This window comes from Tenrec ecaudatus, chromosome 6, assembly GCF_050624435.1.
Source record: "Tenrec ecaudatus isolate mTenEca1 chromosome 6, mTenEca1.hap1, whole genome shotgun sequence".
NCBI classification, from domain to species: domain Eukaryota; kingdom Metazoa; phylum Chordata; class Mammalia; order Afrosoricida; family Tenrecidae; genus Tenrec; species Tenrec ecaudatus.
In genome coordinates, this window is record NC_134535.1 from 97113827 (window position 1) to 97134942 (window position 21116).

Genomic DNA, 21116 nt, shown 5'->3' on the forward strand with positions numbered 1-21116 from the left:
CAACAGTAGTCTAAAATCTATACCACTGACTAAAATAAGGATGCTCTCAAGAAGGTCATCTTATGCCCTCATGGGGATGACTTATGATATATGCCAAAAAAGTTATAATGATATCTCTAAAGCAAGCAGGGACACTCCGTACTCACCCTTATGAAGAGATCACAAAGATAGGGGTATTATAGCAAAATATCATCAATAAATCAAATGGTGCCTGATTATTAGTTAAGAGATAGCATCTGGGATCTTAAAGGCCTATCTCCAAACAAGCGGTCATCTAAGAGAGGAAACAGATAAGTTTATATGGAAGAAACATACCAGCCTGCGTGGTCCAAAGATTGTGAAGAACAAAATCTAAACTTGAAGACGGCGTTGGTCCAGAGTCTGCATTCCCAACACCAGTTTCCGAACATTAAGGAGGTTAGTGAAAGCTCAAAGTCTATCTGCCGCGTCCGTATGTAGATGTGTCTCTGGTGAATACATATGGACTTTAGTCTAGCAATGTGAATAGCCTTAATATGACACAAACAACCTACTAAAGCAGGTTTGAGGAACCGTAGTTTAGCTGGCAGGAGCCCTGGTGGTATAGTGGTTACATGTTGGGCTGTAATGGCAAGGAATAAAGTTTGAAACCCCCAGCCAGCTCCACAGGAGAAAGATGGCCTTTCTATGTCCCTACCAGTTACAGCCTTAGAAACTCACAGGGCCACTGTCGTATATTCCCCCTATGAGCCGGCGTCCACTCAATGACATGAGTTGGTTTTTATTTATGTTTTGCTGGAATGTAATGTCTTGTCCATAGAGCTCCCTCTTGACCCATTCTGAATTACAGTCTTGTTTATTTTTTAAAAAAATATGTTCTACTTTTTTTTCGATAGAGTTTTTTCTCTAGTATTTGATAATTATTTCTGGGTTGTTTGGGGTTCTTTTTTTAGGTCTTGGTTTTGTATTTTTGTTTGGTGTTTTTTGTATAGGGAATGCAGGATGGGGGGAATCTATGGTGACAGCTACAGGAATGAACAATTACCTGGGAACCTGGAAGGGGCATGGGGAGGACGTGGGGCACCAGCAGCAATAATTACAAGAAGGACGGCATGTTCAAATGTCAAGTGTGGTGATGAATGCAGAAGCCTTCTTAAGATGATTTAACTTGCATTGCATGATGTGCTAATTAAATCTCAATAAAACTATTTTTATAAAGAGTCTAAATGCTCATATTTTCAAATCATTTATTTTTAAGTTAAAATGTATTTTTTAACTAGATGTGATTGTGTGTCATCCCTGCAATCATATAGTTGCCTTTTATTTGTATTCTATGTCTTTGCGGACAAAGGTGAAATTGCATGTAGGATTAACTAGTATCTGCAGAGGAATAAATTTCTGATACAAATAGCACTTCTTTAGATTCTATCTGAAAGTATGAAAAACCTAAAACAAACCATTAGCCAATTTTATATATACACAAACACTTTCTCACATGCACACACATAGATACACAGAATGCTGTGAACATTGACAGATAGACGCCAGCCCTCCCTCCCTCCCTCTCTCCCTCCCTCCCTCACTGCCATCAAACCCAGGTGTGCTCACCGCAAGCCTAGGGTAGGGTAGAATTACCCCCCTGGCTTTCCCAGACTGTAACTATTCATGGGAGTGGAAAGCCCATACCTGACAGATCTCTAAACAAAGATATCTCTAAACAAGCCAAACTTATCTCTAACCAAACATACCTCTAAACAAAGCAGAAGAAAACATCTGTGTTGAGGCTTGTTAACAGGATTTTCTTATGAAATGACATTATTGGAGATTATTTTAACTGTGCCACTCTTTTACAGGCATAATAAGTTTACAGTGACAACAGAGCGGTTTTGAAAATGGACCAATTAGTAATCAATGCTGGCATTTGAGATGAGCGAACATTAATTTCAGGCTAACTTCTTAATAATGAGCCCTTCCCTTGAACACTCAACTCCCAAGTAGAATTTATTTCTATTCCTGGCTTATTTTTTTATATTACATTTGCTATTGTAACTGACTAGGGTATTTGTCCAAGGTCTTACCTTTTAAAAGTGCCTTCCTGATGCGATTTAGTTCAGGATACAATATATTTGCAAATTATAAACATGTAAGCATGTCCATGACACTGAGAGAAGAAAATGCAAATGGGAAATACACTTATATACGATTCTTTATTCTCTACTTATATTGTTTGTGACTTATATTCCAGAACGCAAATCAACTTCACCGTGGCTATTGATTTTACAGCATCGAATGGTGAGCATCATGACTGCCCCTGTCAAACAGGTTTAGAAGGTGTCTTCTCACATTACATAATTCCTCTTACTATATAGAACTCATCTTTTAACTGTTACTCTATAGTTCACATATATAAAAGTCTACATGAAGTGCAGGGGACTGGCCACTCCTGCCACGCCCAACTGCAACTATTGTTGAGTGATCTTGGGCAAAATAGCATTTACATATACTATTGGTGAAATTGTTGCATAATTCCTGGGTCATTATTCTTTGGAATGGGTACAAATGTAGGCTGACCACGTAGATGCCTGCCAAATTTCTCAGTATGTCTAATTGAGTGCTTCTGATGCTTCACCAGCTCATTGAATGGTTTCCATGGATATTTCTGAAATTCCCGGAGCCTGGGCTCTCACTCATGCCCTCAATGCAGCTGGAACTTTTGCCTGATGACCACTGTCTTCTTCTCTTTTTGTTTCTTTTGGGGGGGGGTTATTTTAAATATTATTTTTATTGTATACTATGTGGTACATAGGTTGATGAATACAAAGATCATCAACCTTGTATTCCGTAGTATAAACCATTACTCCAAATCCCCATTCACATACCTTTCACCCATTCCTTGGTTTCCCTTCCCCTTCTATGGACTACTACCCTCAGACCTAGAGGGAAATTGATGCCCAGGCATATTGGTGTCTGTAAAGGTCCCACAGGTGTTGGAGACAGACACGGATCTTCCTCCAGAGCCAACTGAGAGAGCAAGAATTCCCCGAGGGTTGGTCCCCAGATTTGGGCTTTTAGCTTCCTCGGGTGCAAGAAAATATATTTTCTTGTTTAAAATTTAAAAATCTCACCAAAATTCTGCAATCTGGTTCCATAAACAGCTATGCAGTTATGTAAAAATAACTGTACACTAAGACCAAGTTACTAACACTATAGCAAAAACCAAAATAACAGCATTAGGTTAGATTTACCCTGGGAATGCAAGATTAGCCCAACATTCTAAAACCAATGCACATAAATATACCATATCAGTATAATAAGAAAAAACAAGAAGCACATGAGCATGTCAGTAAATACAGGTACAGCTGGTAGGGTTGAACCACCAACCTTGGGGTTAACCGGTTAACCATCTGGTTGTCCCAGTATCACTGAAGCTGCTATCCTGCAGTTCCACAAGAGTTCCTGAAGCTCCTTACTGGCCTCATAGTCAATACAAAGCTGGATGCTTTCCTTCTAAAGTGAGGAACACGACCAAGATGTCTGTTCTTGGCACTTCTACTTAATACTGTATTTGTGGATGGAGCCACAACCAAGTAGGCAAGTGAAAGATGTGAAATGTATCCAGATTATGAAAGAAAAACAAAACAAATTAGTAGTTGCTTAGGGTTAGGGTAAATGGGGATAAGAGAGTGATAGCTGATGGGTTTGTTTATATGTGATATAATTAAAATGTTCTAAATTTTATTGTGGCAATCGTAGCACATAATTATGAATCTATGAAGAGCCACTGAATCGTACATCTTAATAAGCAATAGTATGCTATGTAAAATATATCTCAATAAAACAGTTTCAGTAACCTGATCCTGTTGACACCTCATGATCACACAGGCTGTTAACACAATCTTATTTGAATCTGATTTTAATTTTTTAAAGTTACTTCCCCAGTATTATTAAGAACCACAGCAGATTACCCAGTGTTAACTTTTATTTTTCTGAGTCTCTATGGGCTTACCATATATGTACGAACACAAGGACAATGGCCCCGTACAAGATGATTTATCAAGTCCCCTTGGACTAAACTCGGGCTTTACGTTTTTTGACACCGCAATGAGGCATAAAGATATAACGACTTTCTAAGACCACTTCTTTGCCTTGTGCCAAATGATTTGGGAAAGGATGGTGTTTCTGAATTCCTAGATTTATATTCTAGTTTTTCCAATTATTACCATGTGTTGTCATTTTAACTTGCTCAGCCTAAATTCAAAAGAAAGTCGAGTCATCGGTCTCAGAACTCAAGGACATGACAGTCCATTTGGCAGTTATTTTCAAGTTGACGAACTGGGTGGAGTGTGACTGATAGAGAGGAAAGGAAGGAGCGAGGAGCACTGTCTGGTACAGATGAGAAGAGTGAAAGAAATTTTTTTTAAATGCATTTGTACAATGGATTATTTTCAGACCAAATATATTCTGTGTATAATTACAGGCAGTATAAATCAAAAGAGGGGAGACCTCTCTTTTGTTTTATTTTTCTCTGCATTAATCTCAGATGCTTGGTATTATTTTTTCCATATTAAAAAAACCACTTATGCCCTAAGGCTTTTTTTCTTAAGGCAATAAGTACTATAATGTATAACAGCTTTATTTGCTATTATAGTTCCCATTTCACAAATAGATTTCCCGGCGGCCTCTGTGCTGGTAGTTCGGGCATCTAAATGTGATTCTCGAAATGTTTAAGTGGTATCCCATATGGTCCTTTCTCTCAAATGCATCTGTATTCAAGTACAACAGTATGCATAGAACTCCTTGCGAGCACAATGGAAACACAGAATCTTGTGGCTGACACAGTCGATAGCAGCAGTGAACTTCTCAGCTCAGTTTGTGCTCATTTTCACACTCATAGTCTCGTGTAGCCCTCCCACTGAGCACTGGAGTGGGATTTGTCATCCCTGTTTTATCTACCTCAACTTAGGACATTTTGCTCTAATGTCTAATTAGGAATGGGATAATTTTCAGGTGCATATTTTAGTCAGTTTAAATTTGACTCTATGCATTTGAATATTTCCAAAATATTATATTTACCTTTGTGATGCAACTTTAAAAAGACCTTGTAATTATTGACCCTAAAGGGTAACTATGAGTCAGCATCAACTCGCTCAGAATGAGAGAGAGAGGGGCAATTATTGAAGTCCATTGAATCAGCCAGGTCCTCTGACTATAGACACAAGACATGAAGGTTAAGGGCACATGGTTTTTAAAATCTAATGAAATAAGATTAGAAGCATTTTTATTTATTTTCCAGAACTGATAGTCAAGCATAGTCCATAAGCATTGATAATAAAGAATAATTTCTCAATCATTCTGCATATGCTTTGGAATGTCTTTGGAAATTTTTCTATATGTCTGATGTAATATAGTAAATAGATATTTGTTAATACAGTGGAGCTCCTACAAGTTTGTGGGAAGAATGGAATCAAAACATAGGGGAAATTTTCCATGAGTGTTTTGAGGCCTCCACATGTCTACCGAAGATGAGTATTTGACAAACTATAGCGATGAAAACAGAGCTTTAAATATTTCATTTTGCAGTAGACATCACGAACACACGTTGGTTGATTTTAAAACCCTTCTGAGCCCTATCACTTGGGTCTGAAATATGTTCTCTTTCATCAGGCAATCCAGCGCAGCCCACTTCTTTGCACTACATGAATCCTTACCAACTGAATGCCTATGGTATGGCCCTGAAGGCAGTGGGCGAAATCGTGCAAGATTATGACAGCGATAAAATGTTTCCAGCTCTAGGTTTTGGGGCAAAGCTGCCTCCAGATGGAAGGATTTCACATGAATTTGCATTGGTAAGAATATAAAATCAAAGCTTTGACATTTGAAAACTAATAATTTATTCAATTTTTTCATATTAGCTTGCTGCTTATGGTTTCATTATCCATTAAGGAAGTGTCTGTGGCTTTAGACAGCCCAATTATAGTAGATTAGCAATAAATCTACCTGAAGTCCATCTGATTTAGAAATAGGCAGGCTCTGGTTATCTCTGCTGTATAACAAAGCTCACAAGGACTTCAAGGCATCAAGCAGCATGGTTTGTGGTCAAGAACTTGATTAGGGAGCAGTGTGAATGCCTGGCTTCTTCCTTGCAGTGACTGGGCTTCACCTGTGTGACCATAAATGACTAGTGCTGCCTGGAATGTTCAACTGGGAACAGGTTTGAGGCTCCAGTTATGTTGTGAATTGTCAGTCGAATTCTTCAGTTCTTCCCCATGCCACGTCTGCTTGGGCTCGAAGTTCCTGTATGATGACTTCTTTGCTTAGTGACTCAGCAAAGGGGCTTTGGTGATGCTGTCAATTGGTCAGCTCACCCCAAAGGTAACAGTTCCAAGCAACCAGGTGCTCCACAGGAAAAGATGATCATCAGCTCCAATTAGGATTCCATCTGAAAAACCCTAGAAATGGTCACTGCTGTATTCTGTTAGGGAAGCAACCCCCTGACCTCATCCCAGTTTCCAGTAAAGGGAGTTAGCCTTCATGCTTCCTTGGAAGGATGATCAAGAATGTGGCTATCTTTAATCTAGCATGTGCTAAGATAGCATTTTTTTTAAATTTAAAGGGTCAGTTATGACTAGAATAATTATTTCTCTGGCTGACGTTTAATTTGCATAGATTTTTCTAGTATTGTATGAGCACAGATAAGCCATTTGCTGAACTACACCATCCATATAAACACAACACAAAATCAGCTGCTGTTGAATTGAGCAAGCTCTTATTTGTTGTAGAATCTCTGCTCTTGACAAGTACAAAATTACATCTTCTCAGAACTCCTGAAAGCACACCTCCCAGAAACAATCTTTATAAAAATAATGATAAATATGCTTCCAGAAGCTTTTGTATGCTTCAATTTTATCTTCTTTACATACGAGGAGGTAACCCCCAATAAAGGAATTACTAAAATTTTTTCAAAGCTATGTATCTAACCTCTTTTTTTCACAAAACAACTTTATCACCTTCAAAACACTCTCCATTACGTTTAAAACATTTGTCAAATCTGCAACTCCATTTTCAGAAACCTTTTTCAAGCTCATCCATTTGGATGGCTTACAGCTCCTCTCTCATTTTTTTTTCCTTCACCTCCTTAAATCGCTATCCTTTTATGTCCCTCTTCAATTACAGAAACAAAAAGAAGTCACACAGAGCAAGGTCAGGTTCATGAGGCAAGAGAGACCTGCTGTTTTTTGCCAAAAACTGATACCATGAGATGGTTGTGTGAGCAGATGCATTGTTGTAGTGCCCTAACAAGTCCCCATCTGCCACAAATCAGACCTTTTTTTGTCAGACACTGTTACACGATCTTTTCAGAACCTCTAAATAGAAAGTTTGATTAACAGTCTGACCTGGTGGAATGAATTCCAAATGCACTAACCCCCTCACATCAAAAAATAAATGAGCATTGCCTTGATCTTTGATTTCACTTGATGAGCTTTTTGGGGGTGAGGAAGCCGGCAATGGCATCTTCCACTGGTTTGGATGGTGTTTGCTTTGGGGATCACCAGAATAGCACCATGTCTCCTCTCCAGGAATGACCTTGGTAAAAACAAGAAAAGGCTGGGTCCCTTGGGAGCAGTTCTTTCAAAGGACAGCATGTTTTCACTCGGTGCTCTTTCCTGGTCAGTTAAAACCTGTGTCAAGAATTTTTCAGCAACCCTTCTCATTCCCTAATCTTCCATTAAAATTCACTGAACCGAGCTCCAAAATAGTTCAGATAACTCTTCTGAACTCTCCCATAACTGCAATGGACCATCATCTGCCTTCAAGCACAAGTGCATGGATTTTGTCCACTCAGGAAGTTAACAGATGTCTGGAACAAGGTTTGTCATCAATCAACATTTCACCTTTCTTTGAAATGAGAAAACCACTCACACAGTGAAGTTTTTCCCATAGAGCTGTCCTTATAAGCTGTGTTCAATATCACAACACTTTCTGTGGCATTTTTCCTAGCAGGAAACAAAATTTCACAGAGCCTCATGCTGTTCTTTTAGATTGCCCATCACAAAAATCAAGGTTTGAGCCTAACTGCTTTTATGAAAAATTCATTGTGACCAGAGAGAACCTTCCCAGATGATGCCACTGGGTGCACTTACTCAGAGTGTTGCTTGATGCCTGCCTAGTTGGAAAAATGCGTACTATGAAAGCTCTGGCCAGGAGAGCTTCTTTCTGGTTACACAAAGCGGGTACCCCCTCGTACATTTGAAGAGCAGTAACTTTACATTTTTATCCCTGTACATATTCTTGCTTTTTTAGTCCATCAACCAGATAATTTCAAGAATGTTGCTGGAGGGTTTAATTCTTTCTTCCGTGAAAACACCACATGCCACACTCCCAATGTCATATAAAAATGAGTATCTTTGGGGTTTGGTTGCATCTTACAGAATTAAAATATCCTAGAAAACTATAAGGCCATGAAAATCACTCATGTGCTCTTAACTCTTGAGTGCCTCAGGAAAAAGTTCATGTGCTATTTTAAAGCTTTAGATGAGAAATAATTATATTTAATCAAATGGTATTTTCTTTTTTGGGTCCTCCCTTTATTTCACTGCTTCTCCTACCTCTACATTGGTTCCTTGTAACAAAACCTATTTATATATATTTATGATTTTTACCAATTTAGGTTATTGGTTCAAAACATTTCTCCTTTATATTTTTTGAAAAAAATACTATCCCAAATTGATTAATTCAGTATGATTATGTTAATTATTATAATGCTAATGTCTCAACTTTATTACTGTTTTATATTACTTTTAAAACTGCTCTTTTGTTTTCCTGATCAAATCAGACAGATAAGAGCTTTCGTGAGATAGTATTTGACTCAATATCTGCTGAAGTACTCTATGCTAACCTCATCTTAAATCCCTGATTTTTTACCTAAGCATATACATAAATATGATATATACACACCACACACACATATGCATATATGTACACATACACAATATGCATTACTCATATAGGTCTTCAAAATGACAAAATACAGAAACTTAAATTTCATTCTAACTATTAATATACTGCCTAATATTAACAAACTCACACATTTCTGTGGTCAGAATGTTTGTTCACAACCATTTATCGATTCTGCCACATTCGAATAATCTTTCAGATAACAATGCCTTTCTAAATTTCCCTGCAGGAGGGGTCCTGGTGGCAGGAATGCTCAAACTGAGCAGTCCCTCACTCAAAAGGGTCTCTGGCAAATCCCACCCTTTCTTGTGAGATACAAGGTTAGATGCTTTGAGAAAAGGAGGCAAAGGGGGAGAAAGGAAATGAAGCATTACTTTTTATCGCTACTTCATCACTTGAGTTATTGCTCTTTCATTTTGACTCTGAAGAACATGCAGTAAATGCAGGTGTGGAACATTTGGTAAGAGGCATTTCTGATGGGCACATGGCCAGAATCCCCTCAGAGAAGGCTTTTGCATCGATCAGTAGAGAAATGTTTCACTTGTCCAAACTAAGAATCTAAAAGTATTTGCATACTTTTGACATTTTAGCATTCATATAAATCTATGCAATTTCATTTGAAAGTGTCTGTCTTTTCATTCCTTTAGATTCGAACAATTTAATAGCAAGGGATCTTTAATGCTATTTTATACATGAAATAGAAGCACAATGGATATTGTGTATTGACTTAAGGAGAGAATTTTCTCCAAGCATTTTTCACCATAAGCAATCACTGAGAAGCAACGAATGCAGTCTAAAGAATAAAGCCCCAGCTGCAAAGGACTTCCGCCCAGCATTTGTCAGCGTGTTAGCCATGCCACATCGATCTTTAAAGATGGCAGGCAGTAGCAGGGGCTATAAGCAGCTTGGACAGAACTGAGCCTAAATTTCTAGCACAGTCCTGGGAAGCAAATGACAACAGGGTGAACCCAACTCCCCCTCCCACTGATGCTGGGATTATTGCTCCTTTTGAGGTCTGTTATTCATGCCTTTTTTTTCTAGTTAATACTCAGTGTTTTATTCCAAAAAGGTTATTAATTTAAAAGAAAAAATAAAGGAGCATCACCGTTTTCACTGCATTTATAAACAACAAAATGGGAAGCATTTGTTCTCAGAAATTTCCTACTAACTCCTTCTAATTTGCTTTAATGACCAAAAATTGATTCCTTGAATCTTAACTTCCAATCATGAGTTTTTAAACAGACTTAAAAATCATTGTTATAACTAATTAAAACAACCATTAAGAAATCAATCTAATTTTAATAGCTTTAAAATAACCTTCATATGGTATAGAAGATTGGAGGGTAAGTGAAGAAAATGTAGCTATAAGCCATAGAAGCCTTTCCCTTTATTAACATAATTAAACAAAATAGCAAAATGTGAAACTACTGTTGCTTGACATGTCCTCCATCTGGTTCTGCAATTCTGAAGGCAGTTTTCATCTCTCTAATCCTTCGTCGAAGAATTCTGCACTCTTGGTTTCACACGACATCAAAATGACAGTTTGGACCTCGTTCAGGAACTCAAAACCTGTCCATCCTTAGCATTCTTTTGAGTTTAAGGAACCTGAAGGAGTTGTAGGTGGGTGGGAGAAGGTTTCCCAGGGCAGTTTTCATAGGATACTAGAATAAGGAGCATTTGCATACTCATGACCCAAAAAATTCTCTGCATACTTTTCCTGGCTTTTTAACCCCAATGTTTTCTTTATACTAAGACAACATGAAAGTCCTGGGCCTTTCAAGAAAATCTATCTAGATTACTACTTTGGGGTTCTCCTTCACCCCCTCCAAAAAAACAAAGACTAGTCACCATAACCTTCTGAGCTAAGCTTTTAGCCTTGAATTTAACTGGCCCAACTGATCTCCTCAGATGTCACTCTTGGCATCCGTCCCTTTTTTAGAAAGTTATCCTTAAAGAAATAAATCACCAATATCAGTTATCAACCGTTCAAGGCCAATTCCTATGAAGCTAATGTCCGACCTAGCCCCCACCCCACTCCAAACTTCCTTAATAATTCTGTTACCTACTGCTGTTTCTGTGACACTCCACTTCTGTTGCTAGGCTTGATAATTCACTGTAATGGCCACACTGAACTCGCAAGCCATGCTATCAATGCAGGCAAGTACTCAAGACAGAGCTGCTTGGTCAGGATAGGTTCTCTGTTCTAGCCCTCAGCCACTGGGCCTGGGCTGGACCCTGCTACAAAACTCTATTGGAACCATCAATACATGCCTGTAGGGCATGCCAGTCCACTACAATGCTCAACCCAAAGCCACTCAGCTCCAGCCAAAGGAGTCAATAAACCCAGAACCTCCAGTTAAGTGCCCAAAGGCACCTCACGTCACAAGGCAGCTTCCTGCCCAATAACAACGCTGCTTTAATTTCCCTGTGGCCTGGGCGTCCACTGCTCTGTTTCATGCTGTGGATGTGCTGTGACTGCTCCCCTGGAGTCTGCCTCCTGTCTCTGAGATCAAAGAGGTTTTTGTCTCTAAGACTAAGGGGTGTGCTCTACTCCTGGCTCTTCTTTCTCACTGGGAGTCAATTTCCACCTCTGGCTTCTGGGCTGTCTGCTTTTATACCCAGCAGGATGGTAGTCACAATTAACTGTGTTTCCCATCACTCACAGCTGAATCACAGAATCCAGTCGGTCTCTTTCCTCGCCTTCTTATATGGGAAAAAAGGTGGTCTGATGGGAATAACAAAGGCTTCAGCATATTAAATCATTCACTGTACTGTCCACCCCAACAAGGCTATGACAAGTGTATTACTGAAAGGTCTTGTCTTCAGATTGGCACTAATCACAGCAAACTGTTTAAAGAAAGCCTGTGTGCATGTATGAGCTCTACTAGCAACTTTTTCAACTCATATTAAAGAAGAAAAAATAATTTAAATAATCAGGTGTTGCTATCATCCAGTGTATAGGGAAATCATAAAGGAAGTTATTATAATAGGAAAATTCAGATATTACAGTTTAAACCTTCCACAGTGATGCAAAGAACATCAGTGAATATCTCTGCACTACCGGGGAGAAGATTATAGTGACCTTATTGTGATTTCATATCCAGAAGTATAGAGGAAATATATAACTTCATAGAACTATAATCCCCAGTCAAATTTTAAAATATCCACCCCCAAAGCAGCTCATACCTATCCTAGTTTATAATTGTCCCCTGAAGGCAAGTATATAATACATTTTTATGTGCCCAAAATGGGTAATGAGTTTTCATTTTAATTAGCTTCATACCATATCAGGGGAGAAAGAAGACCATAAAATCTTATTTAAAGGAAGGTGAAGTAGGTCAGCTCAGGTTAACATTAAAATCAACCATGAACTGCCTCCTGGTTGGCATTTAACTTCCTTTCCACGTTTTAACTTCAGTCAATTCATATAACCAATTTTATAATATAGTGGTCTTTTTTCCCAATCATTTTACTGCTCTTATCACAATCCATACATCCATTCATTGTGTCACTCACATTTGTACACATGTTGCCAGCAACACTTTCACAACATTTTCTTTCTACTTGAGGCCTTGGTATTGGCTCATCCGGCCCTCCTCCCGCCCTCGTGACCCCTTGATAATTATAAATTACTTTTTCATGTCTTCCACCGACCACTGCTTCCCTTCACCCACTTTTCTGTGTCCATCCCCCTGGGGGCTGGGAGCTGGTTTTATATGGGGATTCTTGTGATCGGTTCCCCGTTTCTCCCCTTAACTTCCGGGTGCTACTACTCTCATTATTGGTCCTGAGTGGTTTATTAAATTGGTCCTTTTATTATTTTTATGTTTCTAGAAATTTCCATTCAAGTTAAGTAATAAAAAATTGAAGAAGAGACCATAAATGAATATGTCCCTGATTGGTACCATCTGTCTCTTTGTGAAGCTCTCTAGGTTTTTTTAATGCTTGGAATTGTATAAAAGCATGACAAAGTCTTGTTTCTGGAGTCAGACAACATAGGTTCAATTTTGTGCTCCCCTACTATGTCATGTGACCTTTAACACAGAGTCTAAGCTCTCAGGGCATCCGTTGCATCATCTTCCAGTTCTGCGTGCCCTTCTGTCTGGTTGCTTCCAATTCATATTAATCATGAACAAAAGAACAAAATACTGACTAGACCTGTGACATATGAGTGCTGGTGGTGTGATGGTTATGCATTGGGTGGGCAGTTCGAAACCACCAATATCTCCTTGGGAGAAAGATGGGGCTTTCTTAGGAACCACAGGGGGTCATCGTGAGGCAGCATTGACTGATGGCCATGATTTGGGTCTTTTTGGTTTTCAGTCCTGTGACACTTTCCAAAATTGTTACTGGGCTGTTGAGGCCGTCATCCCAGCCACCGTTATCACCTTATCCTCATTTCTGCTGCCCTTCTTTTTTACCAGTTCCTTTCCAGGGACTGGATTCTCTGGGAGCCTTGCTGGCTAAGGGGTTATGAATTGGATTGCTAACTACAAGGTCAGCATTTCAAACACCAGCCGCTAAGTAGAATGAGTGGGGATTTCTACTCCCATACACAGGTACAGTCTTAGGAAATGCACGAAGGCAGTTCTAACCCGCCCCATAGGGCTCCATGAGTCAGCATCAACTCGTTGGTTCGATAATGTGACCAGTATATGAGAAAAGGGCTTGCCAAGCTAAGAAGCATTCTGATTGGACTTTTTCAAACACAGATTTGTTTGTCCTTCTGGAAATCCATGATAAATTCAGTATCCTTTGCCAACATCATCATTCAAGGGCATGAGTTCCTTTGATCCCTTTTCACTTACATTTTACAATAATAATTGATACATATAATTTAACAAATGATCAAAGTCACTTGTCAGCTATTCATGGGAAAAGTCACATGCTAGAATGACTGCTAACTATGTGTTATTGTTCCATATTCTAAAACATATTTATAAATTCTTTGATACATCACTTCAAAGACAAAATCTAGTTATCCTCTACCTGAATGTAGTTTAGATTTAGAGACTCACTTCTAAGAAATAGATTCGGTAGAAATAGTAGCATGTAACTACATCTCAAAAGGCACTACTGATGTCTCCTGCTCTCCTAGATTACTTCCTCTGGGGGTAGGTAGCAGCCATGTGGTAAGAACGCTCAAGGTAGCTATGGACAGTTCACATTGAGCCCCCACAGCCCTGTGAGTGAGCCTTGTTACAGGCAGGTGATCCTCCATCTCCAGCCAGTCTTGAAATTGACCGCAGACCAGGTATCATGACTGTAAACCATGAGAGACCCTGAGCCAGAGCCTCCTACTTGAGCTGCACCTGGATTCTTGACTTTCGAAAATGAATGTGATAATAAATCCTTATTGTTTTAACCATTGACTTTTGGGGTAAGTTATTACAAACACACTATCTTCCTTATGCTTCCCTGAATATGGACGAGGGGAGTCAATCCTAAGAATGCCAGCCTTGGGAAAGTTAGATGAAGGTTCCAGATGTAAAGGTATCCTGTGTGTCATCTCCAGAAGAGCTCTTTGGGTACAAGCAGTATGAATTAGATTCTCTGATTCTTCTCCTTTTATCATCTCTTGATGTCTCTCTTACCAAGTTACATCTGTTCTGACCTCTTCTCTGTGGGGTCACTATTAGTCAGAATTGACTATGACAGTGAGGGTTTGTGTTTTTTGGTGTTTGGGGTGTTTTGGTTTTTTTGTAATTTTGATCTGAAAATATGTCGGGCTTTTATACATCTTCTTTCAAGTGAGCTAAAGCATTTGAATGGGTAATATTTTTTCTGATTTTCATGCATACTCATGGAAGCAAAGATAAAAATAGTGAATACCTTACAGAATTAAGTGGAAACTATCAACTACATATAGTTAACTATTGTTAATATTTGATAACTTCTCAGGAATTTGCTTATCTCTAACTGTATACACATCTCTATAGAATTATTGATTGTAGAATATTCAAATATGATTTTTTAGAATTTTCTCCTGCTCTTTCTTGAAAAGTATGCATTTAATTATTGCATATTAGATCAATATATTATAACCTGTAATAGTCATGTGACATATTGTAATCTACTGTTGACCATTTAATTTATACCTTTATTAATTTTTCTCTTATAAATCATTTGAAATCAACCCAATGGCAATGAGGATTGAGTTTCTTATAAGCAAATTATTATTGTAGCCAAAAACATACTTGAGGCACAAAATGCGCTATACTTTTATCTGTATCAATTAATTTTCACAGAAACTATCAATCTATCTTTTGCTTTTATTTTCCTACAGAATGGAAACCCTCAAAACCCCTACTGTGATGGCATTGAGGGTGTGATGGAAGCTTATTATAGGAGTCTGAAATCCGTGCACCTGTATGGACCAACTAACTTCGCTCCTGTAATTAATCACGTAGCAAGGTATGGACAGAACGGCATGGTCATTATTCCAGTGCAGTGTCACATTGGGAATGTGACTCCAGACGCAGCCTTGTTTTCTTCTAATTAGCTTCTGGAAAACTAAGGACCCTGATCTACAAGGCTCTCCATGAAACTAGCATGATACTTCATTGAGAATTACACCTTGAAGCCTTGCAAAGAACCATACTGGATTTTATTAGAATTGGTATCTTTTCAGTTACTAAATTTATTACTATTGTCAAGAAGGCATTTATGAAAAGCAGTAGCAAGACTGATTGCAATCTTAATTGTGTAAATCAGTCATATTGGGCATCATAGTCTATAGCAACACTGATGTAATAAGAGACAAATTCACTAAGAGGACCACTTGAAGCCTTTCAGTCAAATGTAGGTTATGTTATTTTATCCTCAATAAATTTAATATAGTAACTCATTAAAAAAATTCACAGCTCTACCTTTATATAGTATTTAGTATTAAGATTAGAGTATAATTGCTTATATTCTTTCTGGAAAGAATATTAAAAACTATATACATGTATCTTTTTATCAGTATATAAATTAGTTGCATAACACTTAAAATTCCTAAAATTTTTGGCAAAAATCCCATGAAACTATTTTTAGTTTGAGATAATTAAAAATATGGAGTTCAAGTGTACTTCTAAATATGTAGTCACTACTTGAAAAAATATTGTTATGATTTGAAAAAAATCACTTTATCATAATCTTTCTTGCTCTCTTTTAGATCTTCTTTATCTGATCAGCCTCAAAAACCACAGGTCTACATTCGACAAATCAATATGCTCACTGTCCATCCAAAACCGTTTATGTATTTGTCTTTAAAGCTTATTTACACTGCATGGTTTTTTTTTTAATCTTCTGAATTCAGTGTCTTCTTTCATTCTCATCTGTTTGTAATGTAGAAAAGCAATGTAAAATTTTACCACCTTTTCTATTCAACACCACCAGCAACTTAAACACACTCTACATTCCATAATCTAGGACGTGGACAAGATGTAAAATATTCCGTGTCCCAAAGATGACTCTTTTGGAATACTGCCTAGGTGTATAGTGATGCATTGACGAGCACGCAGAGAGTGATCTTTTAACTCAAATATTTTGGACATGTCCAAAACCCAGATTAAAAGATGAACATTTATATATCAACCTTTTTTTGGTTCTTATTTTTAATCATTTTATTAGGGGCTCATACAACTCTTATCGCAATCCATACATACATCAATTGTTTAAAGCACATTTGTATATTTATTGCCCTCATCATTCTCAAAAGATTTATACAATTGATGTATGTATATGTATGGATTGTGGTAAGAGTTGTATGAGTCCCTAATAAAATGTAAAAGAAGAAAAGAGAAAAAAATGATTAGGGCAAAGACTGTACAGATGTGCTTTATACAATTGATGTATGTATATGTATGAACTGTGAAAAGAATTGTATGAGCCCCAATAAATTGTTAAAATTTAAAAAAAAAAAAGATTTGCTCTCCACCTAAGGCCCTGGCATCAGGTCTTTGTTTTTTCCCCTCCCTCCCCACTTCCCCCTCCCTCATGAACCCTTGATAATGTATAAATTATTAATTTTGTCATATCTTGCCTGTCTGACGTCTCCCTTCACCCGCTTTTCTGTTTTCCGTCCCCAGGGAGGAGGTCACATGTAGATCCTTGTAATCAGTTACCCCTTTCCAACACACCCTCCCTTACCCTCCCAGTATCATCACTCACACCACTTTAACTGAAGGGATCATCTGCCCTGGATTCCCTGTGTTTCCAGTTCCTATCTGTACCAGTGTACACCCTCTGGTCTAGCCAGACTTGGAATCATGATAGTGTGTGGGGGGGTGTGTGTGGAGCATTTAGGAACTAGAGGAAAGTTGCATGTTTCATCATTGCTACATCGCACAATGACTGGCTTGTCTCCTCCTGAGACCCTTCCTTAAGGGGATGACCAGTGGCCTATAAATAGGGTTATGATCTCTCCACTCTGCACTCCCCTCCTCATTCACTATGATATGATTTTTTTTCCTGATTATGCCTGATATCTGATCCCTGCAACACCTTGTGATCACACAGGCTGGTGTGCTTCTTCCATGTGGGCTTTTTTGCTTCTGACCTAGATGGTTGCTTGTTTCCCTTCAAGCTTTTAAGACCCCAGATGCTATATATTTTGATAGCCGGGTACCATCAGCTTTCTTTGCCATATTTGCTTATGCTCCCATTTGTTTTTAGCAATCGCATCAGGGAGGTGAGCACACAATTAAATGAATTTTTGTTCTTTGATGCCTGATAACTGATCCCTTCAGCACCTCGTGATCGCACAGGCTGCTGTGCTTCTTCCATATGGGCTTTGTTGCTTCTGAGCTAGATGGCCGCTTGTTTACCTTCAAGCTTTTAAGACCCAATGCTATCTCTTTTGATAGCCAGGCACCATCAGCTTTCTTCACCACATTTGCTTATTCACCCGCTTTGTCTTCAGCAGTTGTATTGGGAAGATGAGCATCAGAATGCCAACTTAATAGACAAAAGTGTCCTTACATTGAGGGAGTACATGAATGGAGGCCCAATGTCCTTCTGCTACCTTAATGCTAAACCTATAAATGTATGCACATAGATATAGTTCCTTATCCTCATATGTAAATATATTTTGCATATGTACATGCTTTTATTTAGACCTCTATAAATGCCCTTTGCCTCCTAGCTCTTTCCTCTATTTCCTTTGACTTTCCTCATGTCCTAATATCATGCTCAGTCTTCATATAGCTCAACCTTTGACACACATACAAATAAATATACATGTAACTAAAAAATGTTTTGCCAGGAATTCACTCTTTATTCCTATGGTTTCCTATTTTTTTCATTTTAATTATTTTTAATGTTAGTCCTTTTTTGCTATTATTATTCTATTATTACAATTATATATCATTTTATTTGTGGGGACTCTTACAAATCTTATGACAATTCCCCTTTAATGTTAGTCTTGATCTATTAAATTGGTTTTGTAATACCGCTAATGGGTTATTACCTAAAAATTGAGCAACATAATCTAGTTTATTATACTAGACTTTAAGGGAACAAATATTTTCATAGCATATTGATGGCTGTCAGATAAAGTAGAATAAAAATTATATTAATCCATTAGCTTTCTCTCTTTCTGAAACCACCCTACCAATTACTTATTTTTTCAAAAGATGATTACTGTACTGCTTATTATAAATGTTCTCTCCATGCTTACCACTCATCTTTCACATTGATACATTCTCAGTGATAAACAACTTAAATTTATGAAATATCTATTTGATTTTCGCATAACATTTAATATTACCGACTCCAAAATATTCAATTGTTAGTTTTACATATGGGGTCATTGGCCAATGAAAACTCTCAGATTCCTCGAAAACAAGCCAAAGTTGAACACTTTTCTTGCTATATTTTAAAATGGATTGAAAAAGAAAAGCACTGAGATAACTTTTTTAGAAATCAGTTTTTCCTTCCAATATAAGAAGTCCTATGTGCTCATCTTTTACTATGACTAAATAAAATTAATGACTTTATGTTTTTTCCCTTTTCCCTTTGTGAATTATATCTAATTCTACTGAGACAGTTTCTATTTGATCCAAAATTATCTTTCACATATATATAATTTAAAAGGTAAACTATTACTTAATAGTTTTCTAAGAAATATTGTAGGTGTAGTCTCTATGTCCTCTCTATGTAAAATGTTTCCATTTTCCAGTACATTTTAATAGTACTTAATGCCATGTCCCTCATAGTTGGTAGATACTGAACAAATACATAATAAATGAATTCTGTGTATGTAAAGACAATTCTCATTATTTTCCACTCAGTCTGAAACAAATACACATCAAATATACAAATATTTCTTCTTGCCTGAATTTTTTAAAATAAAAACTGTGTTCTATATTGGTAGATAATTATTGGTAATGCATCTCTATAAGCATTGTGAACAATGCCTCTCCTTTTCAAAGATAATAATGCTATGCATATTATTTATTAATAACTGAAACTTTTGGGATCAGACTGTTGACCCTGGGGTACCGTGACTGGAACGACAATACTGTGAGATTGACAGTACCCTCATTTAGCACGTACGCACCCCTGTCAGGATTTATATGGTTCTGAGACTTTCCGACCGGCTGTTCTAATTTCCCGTTTGCTTTGTTTCTGTTTTTTTCCTGCTTGTCTTTTCTCTAAGGAGTGGGGCAGCATTCTGAATGGTGTAGAAATCCTACTCAAAATATCAACATGTCCATGCTTGGCACTCAGAAACTTCTAGCCTCCAACCACAATCCACTAGCCCGCCTCATTTCCGCTTGCTTTCTCCTAAGTACATTGCAGTTCAGTTCCACTGACTCAATGCTGGTACATTATTTCAGTCCATGTGTACACACCTCTACTAAGGAGATGTACTGGCAAAACGGCAAGCGCTTGGCTACAAACAGTAGCTTGACCCCCAGCTGCTGTGCAGGGAGAGATGTGCCGGTCGGCCGCTGTGCGGGTCACAGCCTTGAAAACCGAGGGGCCAGTTCTACTCTGCATTTTAGGGGCCCCAAGTCTCCATCACTCGACAGCAACGTGTTTGATTTTTCTGTTCCTGGTTGCTCTTTTATTTGGAATAGCTCTCGTAGGAAAACACCAAATCCATTGCCACTGAGTTATTTGCAACTCATGTCAGACAGGCTCGAGCTGTGAGTTCCCAGGCTGTAGCTTGTTACTTGAGTAGAAAGCCTCATCTTTCTGCTCAGAGTGCCTTGTGGTTTAAACTGCTCTACCTTGTGGATAGAAGCCCAATGCATCACCACGCCACCCCCAGGCTTTCCTACAGCACTTACTAGTTGATTTCTAAAGTATGAGCTGTGACTTTTCTCTATGTATAATGAAATTTTAACGATTGGATGTTTGCATTTTAGTTTGGGATACTCATGAAAATTGTACGATTCAAATAATCTTAATATTTTTATCTGTATGGTATTCAGAAAATTAATTCACTAAAGATATGTGGGATTCTTAGTATATGTAGTTCGCTTCATATCAGATATAAATAATAAGATTATTTTTCATTCAACTTAAAGAAGATTCACCCATGTTAAGCAGTTATTTGTTGTGAGGTTATCACATTTCGGTTCTTTCAGAGACCTATTCATTCTTAACTACTAACTAGACTTTTGTGTGTTTTCTTTTATGATATCTGAATAAGCTCAGGACCCAAATAACCAGCTAAAATTAATTTCCAGCTTTCAGAAAATATCACTTGCTTAATATTGGTGGTTTCTTAATTATCTTCAAAATAAATCTAAAGACTATATTATGTCTCATCTCTTCTCTATATATATGTAAATATAGTCAAATAAAAATAATAAACCATAATCTTCCTTGGACAGTATGCTCCATACTCAGAGGTAGATTATTGTATTTAATCTTTTCCAAGCATTCTGGAAGGGGAGATGATTGTTATTGGTCCTGCTTTGCTGGTTAAAGAAATGGTTCATCCTGAGGACCCATTTGTTAGGGAGCTACAATGCCAGCTGCAAGCACCAGCTGCCGATTCAACTGCGTTCATGTTTTGCTTCCTTCGACCCTTGCGTCTCGACTCCATAGATACAGACCCAAAAGGAAAGTGGGTCTTTTTGTGCCTCTATTCCCCACTTAATTATCTGGCGCAGAGCAGTTTGCAATGAATGGAAACTCAATACCATACAGATCGCTCAGGTACCGGAGTATTTCAAAGTATCCCT

At 37.9% G+C, this 21116-nt stretch overlaps 1 protein-coding gene across 1 annotated transcript in view; it reads left to right on the forward strand.

Moving 5' to 3' along the window:
- Window positions 1-21116, forward strand: part of CPNE8 (copine 8) — a 271745-nt gene that overhangs the window by 232405 nt on the left and 18224 nt on the right. The window contains exons 14-16 of the mRNA XM_075551890.1: window positions 2225-2271; window positions 5644-5825; window positions 15221-15348. Coding sequence (XP_075408005.1) covers window positions 2225-2271; window positions 5644-5825; window positions 15221-15348 — 357 coding nt within the window. The remainder of the gene's footprint in view (window positions 1-2224; window positions 2272-5643; window positions 5826-15220; window positions 15349-21116) is intronic.